At 31.0% G+C, this 8,637-nt stretch overlaps 1 protein-coding gene across 1 annotated transcript; it reads right to left on the minus strand.

Annotated features, from left to right (window-relative positions):
• Nucleotides 1-4,370: 4,370 nt before the first annotated feature.
• Nucleotides 4,371-7,985, minus strand: LOC105111031 (2-alkenal reductase (NADP(+)-dependent)-like). The gene is made up of 5 exons (XM_011006263.1): nt 7,693-7,985; nt 7,192-7,369; nt 6,457-6,623; nt 5,309-5,391; nt 4,371-4,966 (listed from the first exon to the last, which is right to left on the minus strand). Exons 1-5 carry the CDS (start codon nt 7,930-7,932, stop codon nt 4,588-4,590), a joined length of 1,047 nt encoding a protein of 348 aa, XP_011004565.1. The 5' UTR covers nt 7,933-7,985; the 3' UTR covers nt 4,371-4,587.
• Between the last annotated feature and the right edge of the window lie 652 nt (nt 7,986-8,637).

The raw sequence follows: 8,637 nt of genomic DNA on the forward strand, positions 1-8,637 counted from the left end.
ACAATTGTTTAGATGTTCATCGGCGGCTTGGTTTGGCGAACTGCGTTTCACATCTAAAAAGCTCCTTTTCTTTCATTGTTATTTTTTACTTCTTTGAATAAAATAAACCTTTACTTAAATAAGTAAGAATCTACAAAAATAAATAAATAAATAATAAAAAATAAAAATAAATCATGCATAAAACACACTTTACAAGAAAACCGATAAATTGCATAAATCATGCATAATACACACTTTACAAGAAAACCGATAAATTGCTGTTAAAAGCTTAAGCAACAGCGCCAAATAAATTATTTATTATCAAAATAATTATTCTTTAATGGATTTGGAAAACTCATTTTATGCAAAATTAGTTATTTTCTTCATATTAATTATTTATTATTTCTTTCCCTTTTACTATCAATCATCCATTCCATATTTCTTGTGTATAATAATATTATTTTCATCCTTTTTATTTGTTCTTTCTTAATTATATATATACTTTTATATATAATTCACCCACATGATAAAATCTTAATCATCCACGTACATGCATACCAGGGTTAACTTTGTCTTTATAATTAAAGAAAATAAATATTTTTTTATAATAATAAATATAATATTGTTGTGATAATATTTAATTTTAAAATATTCCCGAGGATACAATATGTATTCAACGGTTGATTTGCTCTAAGTGTAATTCTATTTTTTTTTTTAACTTTATAAGAATTTTTAATGTGTATATTTCACTTAATAAGCAATCAATTTTTATAAGAAGTTTATCACTACAATGTATGCTTTACTTAATATTATTTAAATTCAATGTTTTTTTAATGAATACAAATTATTTTTTTATTATAATAAAGTCTCTGAAAATAAAATGGAATAGCACACCTTTTCTTTATATATCAAAAGGCTTACACAATTAGACCAAAGAAAAGTTCTAACATTGAAAGCCAAAGTAAGATTTGTACTTATAATTGTAAATTATGAAGTAGAAATTAATAAGATAGGTAGCATGCATATACTAAGTATATACTTATAATTGTTGTAATTTTTGTAGTTATAGTTTAAAAATATAGGTTTAATAAAAGCTACAAATTATAATTTTATCTCAACTAAAGTTTCAAAATAGAGTTTTTAGTTAGCTCCATGCAAAGTTGTGGTGTGTTGATTAACTAAACACTTTTAAATATATATTAGGGATAAAATAGAGGCAATACCAAAAAACAAACAGAGCTTAAATCATTAATAACACTTCCCTCATTATTTCCAATTAGAGTAGCGAGCATGGTAGGAATTTTGAGCTAATCGTTGATCTTGCAAGGCCCATTTACAGGTCTAATAGAATCAAAAGATGGCATGAAACTAGGGTCATTAATTGTTACCTATATGATAAAGTCGTTAATTTTTTATGACTAGCAAAATAATATATATATATATATATATATATATATATATATTGAGTATGGTTAATTTTTATAAAATAAAATTTTAAATACCTCTTAGTATCACATTGGTTGTTAGCTTTTTAGTGATCTTACTTTTATATAAAACTTGTTGTTAGCTCTTTAGTGATCTTACTTTTATATAAAACTTGCAATGTAATTAACTATTAGGTCATTTTGAAATATAATATTACTTGAAATGTTATAATTTGGGCTTGTACTAAAATGTTAGATGTTACCATGAATAATGTAAGTTAATTAGCTTGAAATTTAGATGATTTAATTATATTTTGCTATAGGGTTACTTTAAATCCTTGAAAAGAAAATCTCATGTATTTATTTATCATTAAATGTTATGGTAGCTTATAAATTTACAAATATTAAGAAAAAACATTTCTTGCAAGGTATTAATAAACATCCATAAATTAAAAATGTTAAATTGCAAAAAATATTAAAGATGTTAAAGTTTCAAATGGTAAATCACAAATGGTAAGATACTTAATTGTCCCGAGTGGTGGACAATGATTTAAAATGTTTTAAATTAATTTATATAAACCGGTTGATCACTTGAAAGGATTGAATAGTAAAATTGGTTACTATAAAATGTAGATAGGTAAATCGATTAACCATTTAGATTCTCTAAATTGGTTGACTATTGAACAATAAAAATAAATTATTATTTAATTTAATTGAACAAATTGATCACCTAGATAAAAAGAATTAGTTGATCGATACCACTAACAATGACCTGTCTTTAAAATTGATAGATTCATATTTTTAAAGTATGAAACCTTATTAAATAAGAAGGATTCTTGATACTACAAAAAAAAAAAATCCTATTTTCTACTATAAATGTAATGTTTTATGTGTATTAAATGGCATAAAATTTTAGGAATGTTACAATTACTCACCCAAGTCTTTTAAACAAACATGTTTGAGAGATTTTAGCTAGAAGTGAAGGAGAAAATACTTATTGTATAAATTATCATTATAAAATATGTTACCTTTCTAGTAGTGAATACCATATTTATAGAGATATAATGAAGACATGAAGATATTTTTTGTAGAGTGTCAAAAATTATTATTGAGATAGATTTTGGAGATATAGAAATTTTCATATGCTCATGAAAATTTAGAAATATAGACCATAAATATTTTTCATAGAGATATTAGTCATGGAGATCATCCTGGAGACCTTTGTTGGAGTTCATGGAGATTTTCAGGGGAGACATAGAGACTACACAAAGATTTTTTTTTAGAGAAACAATACTATTTTATTAAAAAATTCAAAAGATATAGATATAAATTTTAGAGTTAATCTAGTGATTATTTAATTTCAAGTAGCATATCAAGTACAAATGTACAAACTTCTTTTCCTAGCTAGCTGCTTTTACTTCTTCATAAATTAATAGAGATAATCTTTAATGATCTATTGTTTTATCTCTTTTTTTAATTACATGGCATTCCTCATTGTCATACTCATTGTCACATTGAAAGAGAAAATTTATTAGGATTCCTCGTGTTTATGTTCATAGAAAAAGAAGGTCACACAAATTTTTTTGCTTGGATAACAGTTAACATGATGGTCAAAGGTGTAGTCATAAACTTGAGAAATGTGAAGACTTGAGAAATGTAAAGTGATCATGAATATGTCCTTTAGTGTTTCTTTTGGATGTTCTTGCTAGATATTAATGACATGGTGAAGATTTTGCTTCTACATAGAATGATTTTATTTAGTTATATTAGCTTCTTTTTTATTATATGTTCGATATCGAAAAGATTTCTATTAAAAAAATGTATAATCTTTTCTATAAGAAATAATTATATACTCCACTTATTAGAGTTTTTATAATTCTGGATTTAAGAAATCTTTCCATGTTAAAGTATTTTTTCATTGAATCATTGAAGACAGGTCCTATTGTTTATTATTATTATTATTATTATTATTATTATTATTATTGTGTGATTATAAAGAGCTCCATGGTGTATTTTTTGAAAGGAATGCTTATGCTAAACTGAGAAATTAGTTTGGAGCTAAGATCATAAAAATGAAGAATAAATTCTTATACACATGCAGATCAACGAAGCATTATTAAAAAAAACTTTGTACAAAACATTAATTTCAGTGGAAATGCTACTATTTCTTACATTTTCCCCAAGAGTTAGCTTGCCGGTAGACTTCTACACTCCTGATAAGGGTTTGAAAGCCAGTGCAGAAGACACCAATTTGCCTTTCTCGTTTTTTGTTTCTGGTAAGATCATGTTGAATTTATTTGGCATAGTTATGATGCTAACATAGAAATTTGGAAAAGAGAAACTTAAGTGGCACAAGTCTAATGAACAATAGTTGATTTTTTGAGCGTTGAATAATGAAATATTTACAATGAAATGGATTCTTCCACCAAGTATCGAAGATGTTGAAGTTTTTATTTATGGCGTGTCTCCTCATCTCAAGAAGATTACTGAATTCTCAATATAAATTCATGAAAGTCCCTGGCCATCTTTATCTTCCACAGGACCCTTCAGGCTCCCTTTTAGATTCATATGTAAGGCCTCTTTTCATCTCTTCAGACCCACAAAGCTGAGGTCTCTTACTGCTTTCAAATTTGTTTCTCCTTTCCAGTTTCTTTATCTCATAATATAACCCCACTTCTCCCAGAATATGAATCAACCAGAGGCTGCTAGAGTGAAGCTAGAGCTGTCAAACCTGTGAAGGGACTGAAAAATGTTGTGGTTGAACTGACGGATCTGGAAGTAGCAAGTGTGGTTGTGAAGCCTTTGTTCACTGAAAAATTATTAACTCCTTCAAGTGGAAGACTTCAATTTCCAAGAATTTGTGTCCAAGTGAACGGTCGTTCGGAGTTACCATCTGATGTTCTTGTTGAAGATGAGCATAGTTTCTGTAGAGTAAGTGTTGAGTATGAATGGAAACCTCCCAGACGCAAGTATTGTAAATGTTTAGGAATAACACATGGCAATAGGAATATATGTCAATACTGATACATAACTTCAACTATCTTTAATTAGAGACAAGGAAAAATAGTTGGAGTATCACAGTGACGGCACCAGGCTTTCGAAAGTACCTGGCTGTGTATCCAAGAATAATGCTTTGACAAACAGCAATGATCATGATCGAAGTAAAATGCAGGTGTTAAAAAAGTCATTCACGAGAAACTGCAACCACTTGTTTTCCAATATTGCGGCTGGCGAAGAGTCCAGTTAGAGCTGCCGGAGTACCTTCAAGGCCTTCTGCTATGTCTTCCACATACACAATCTTTCCTTGTTTGATGTAAGGCAGAACCATGTCTAGATATTTTGGGAACAGGTAAAAGAAATCATAGACCAAGAAACCCTCCATATGAATGCGTTTCGGCACAAGATGCATCAAGTTATGAACACCTTCGGGCTGCTCGAGATTGTACTGTGAGACCATTCCACAAACACAAATTCGCCCATGGACCCTCATGTTGAGTAGTACTGCATCAAGCATTTTTCCTCCAACATTTTCAAAGTAAATATCAATGCCATCAAGAAAGTACCTGCCAAATGATAGAGCAAATTTGGTTTTAAGATTTTACCCTCAAATAACTTGAAGGGGAAATGTCAAAAAGAAAAGTATTTAGGTTTACCTATGCTGACTAAAAGCTGTAAACAAAAAAAATTAGACTCCCTTGCACCACTGGAATATCATATGAATCCCTTACCATGGACCAATGAATAGGAATTTCAAGGCAATAAAGCAGACCATACAAAATCCACCAGCTCTTTCTTTAACCAGTTTAAGATGCCTTCTTTCACAGCTTGAAACAGATGTTACAGGTTTTTTTTTCCTAACATCTTACAGCTGTATACAATTTTTTTTCAGTAGGGTTCCATTTTACCTTTTCAATGCTGCATCCAAGTCGAGCTCTTCTTTGTAGTTGAAAGCATCATCAAAGCCAAACTTATTCTTCAACAAATCAACCTTATATTACAGAAATGAGAGGATAGGAGATGCAAAGGCCAAGAAAACAAAAATAAAAAAGAAGATAATTAATGAGATGTCTTGCTTCACTTTGACAGAAGAATAAATAATAGGATGAAAATTATCTATTTAACTTCCATGACACAAAGGGAGAGCCATTTGATCCTCTGATAACTTGCAAAATTACCTACTTTGTCATGCACGGAAAAGGAAAGCATACACAATATTGGAAATGGTAATGGGAAGCCTTGGGAGCTGATGCAGATCTAGGACAACCTACTGAACTACTTGGCACCATATCTGTCACTTACTGAACTACATTCTATCCATGTTTTTCCCCAAAATTCAGACTGAAATAAAAATATCAAGCAAAACAATATCCTTGTCTAACACAATTTTATCCCTAAATTCAGTCAAGATTTTTTACAAGCTTCTAACCATAAATAGACAGAGTATTGTAAAAGGAAATGGATGTCCAGATACTTGTTCATTGCAACTTGCAAGTAATGGAACGACAGAAAATTCATACGGACAAAAGGACTAACCTTAAAATTTCCTATGGACAAAAGGATGTAAAATCTTTGTCAAATGCTGGTGTTTTCTGCAAGTCTTGTGTTTTCTAGGCTATTCAGATGTTGTTTTTTGGACACTGATTAGAAGCATTTACTTGTAGGCTACTTACGAACTTAGATCCTCATTGGTACATTATTAGAACAGTAAGCTTTCAGGAGAAGAATATGTACCATCTTTTTCATGGTGCCTAAGATTTGTGTGACACTGAAATTCCCAGGAACCTATTGAATAGAACATTCATGTACCGTCCTTTTCTGGCTCTTCCATTTGATATATTTTGCTTGCCATTTGGCAGCCTTTGCCTAGCTTTCCAAATAGCGATGAGCGTTTTAGTCTTTTGTACAATAACTTATTCTTCAAGCAGGTTTGCAATTCCAAGTTTTATTGTGTTCCAGACTTTGAAAAGCAACAGCATCAGATTACACCGAGAAGCAGTGCCAAATAAAGCAGGAAAAACACAAATAACCATAAACATTCACTAAGTAGACATACCTTGTCTTTGCTTCCAGCACTTCCGACAACATAGCAACCTAACAACTTTGCAAACTGCCCGACAAGCTGACCAACTGCACCAGAGGCTGCTGATATGAAAACAAACTCCCCTTTCTTAGGAGAGCATATTTCATAGAAGCCAGCATAAGCAGTCAAACCCGGCATTCCTAGAAGAAGAAATCATAATGGAAACCAATGATAGTTATGGTAATATCTATATCAGCAGTGTCTCACTCTAGTTGCCCTGAACCTTGAGAGGTTAAGAACCGCAGATGGTCTTCTAAACCTCCAAAGGTTGATGAACAACAGCCAGTATCGTGAAATCATTTTCTGAGATCATTGAGCATACCGAATGAGGAATCAAAACAAAGAAGCATCTGACGAGATAGAAGGCAAGCATGTCTACTCTCAGGACACAATGTATCACAGTTTAGCCAACAAATTAATACCCTGACATGACTAGAAGAATCAATAACAGCCCTACACCATGCACACTATAAGAAGCGGGTCTCATTTCTCTTGATCCACATATCATCATCAACATAATCATAAAAAATGTAAGCTTCCCACGCCCCATTCAATAACTCGAACTTTACCGAGTTCGAAACACAATAGTTTGGTTTTCTAGAATTCTCAAAAAATCAAACAAAACACTAAAAATTTCAATCAATTTATTAGCACCAACAATGATCTGATTTCATAAATAGAACAGTTACAAAAGCCGAAAAGGCTTACCAAGAATTCCAGTATAATAGGAAAGGGGCACATCTTTATCATGGATTTTAAATAGTGTCTCTGTTGCTGTAATCAGACTGTACTCTTCCCATCCAGTCATTCCCCAAATGCAGTCGCCCTTTTTATAATCCGGATGCCTTGAATCCAAAACTTTAGCCACTCCACGCCCACTTACAGGCTACATTCATGCAAATTCCAAGCAAAAAAAAGGTCACATCTTACTTCAGTAACACACAAACAACAAAACCTATTATTTTATGAGCTAAAGTAAGCTATTATCTCCATAATTTCCATCCACTTCAAAGCAAGTACACTTACACAAAACATCCACAAAAGCTACAGACTTTCCACTTCATGGTATAATTAAGAACAAAACCATGTTAAAAATTAATTACAAGAACTCAATTCCTGAAGCAAAAAAGAAGAAGCAATCTTTGCTTCAAAACATGCTAAAAGCAAGAGAAACAGTGATAAAACTCGAATGGATCTAAGGTAACTCACCGAACCAGGCTTCAAGGGAGAAATATAAGAGCCCTGAAAGTTTCTCATTCGGTTTCTCATGTAAGGATCACAAGACAAGTAAAGATTTTTTACAAGAACACCGTTAGTACAATCTTCTGGGACCTTGAGTGTGATAGTACTAGTAGTGATGTACATGTCTGACTCTTTAAGAACACCAGGCACGTAGTCCTTGAAGATCACTTGCTTGTTACTCACCACTTCACCAGCATCACTCTCCATTTTTCACTTCACGGTTGTCGCTTCAGTTCGTCTCTGTAATGTAGACAGAGGATGGACAGCTGGTCATGGGAGTGGTGTTTTAGCTGGGAGATTTTAAGGATAAGTTATCTTTCTAGTCCCTAATATTTGGATGTTTGACAGTTTAGCCTTTAATTTTCTAGACATTATTTTGAATTTTATAGATAGCCTGAAACCTATTTTCGACTAAGGGATTAACTTAATAATTAAAGAGGTATATTTTCTGTCTTTATTTCTTGAGTTTAAATTTTTCGGGTAGCATCTAGAAATTTATTAACTTCTCTAGATCTACCGTATCAAGTTTGTAACAAGTTGTAAAAATAAGTAACCTTTACTAGAAAAGCAATAGAATTGAGTGTAAGAAATGAGTGTAAATTTGTGATTGAGGCAGTTTTATTATTATTTTTTTGTTTATGATTTGAAAATAAATAATGAGAAAAAGTTATATAATATATATATATATATATTAAAGACTAAATATAGAGTTTTCGGTGAGATTTAAGCACAACTATAATATTTGTGGAATAAACAAATATTTTTAAATATATAATGGAGATAAAATATGAATTGTATCCTACTGGTTAGAGTATATTTAATTAAGAGTGAGTTTACTTATGTTTTTAGGTATTTTTTAAAATTGTTTTACCTTTATAAAATCATCAAATTAATATTATTTTAATGGTTTTT

The sequence above is a fragment of the Populus euphratica genome, unplaced genomic scaffold (assembly GCF_000495115.2).
Source record: "Populus euphratica unplaced genomic scaffold, PopEup_1.0 scaffold273.1, whole genome shotgun sequence".
In the NCBI taxonomy this organism is placed as follows: domain Eukaryota; kingdom Viridiplantae; phylum Streptophyta; class Magnoliopsida; order Malpighiales; family Salicaceae; genus Populus; species Populus euphratica.

Coding starts and splice junctions, on each gene's coding strand:
- LOC105111031 (XM_011006263.1), bottom strand. CDS start 7,932: ATGGAGAGTGATGCTGGTGAAGTGGTGAGTAACAAGCAAGTGATCTTC. Junction 7,370..7,692: donor CTCCCTTGAAGCCTGGTTCG/GTGAGTTACCTT, acceptor GCATGAATGTAG/CCTGTAAGTGGGCGTGGAGT. Junction 4,967..5,308: donor TTGGATGCAGCATTGAAAAG/GTAAAATGGAAC, acceptor ATCATTTGGCAG/GTACTTTCTTGATGGCATTG.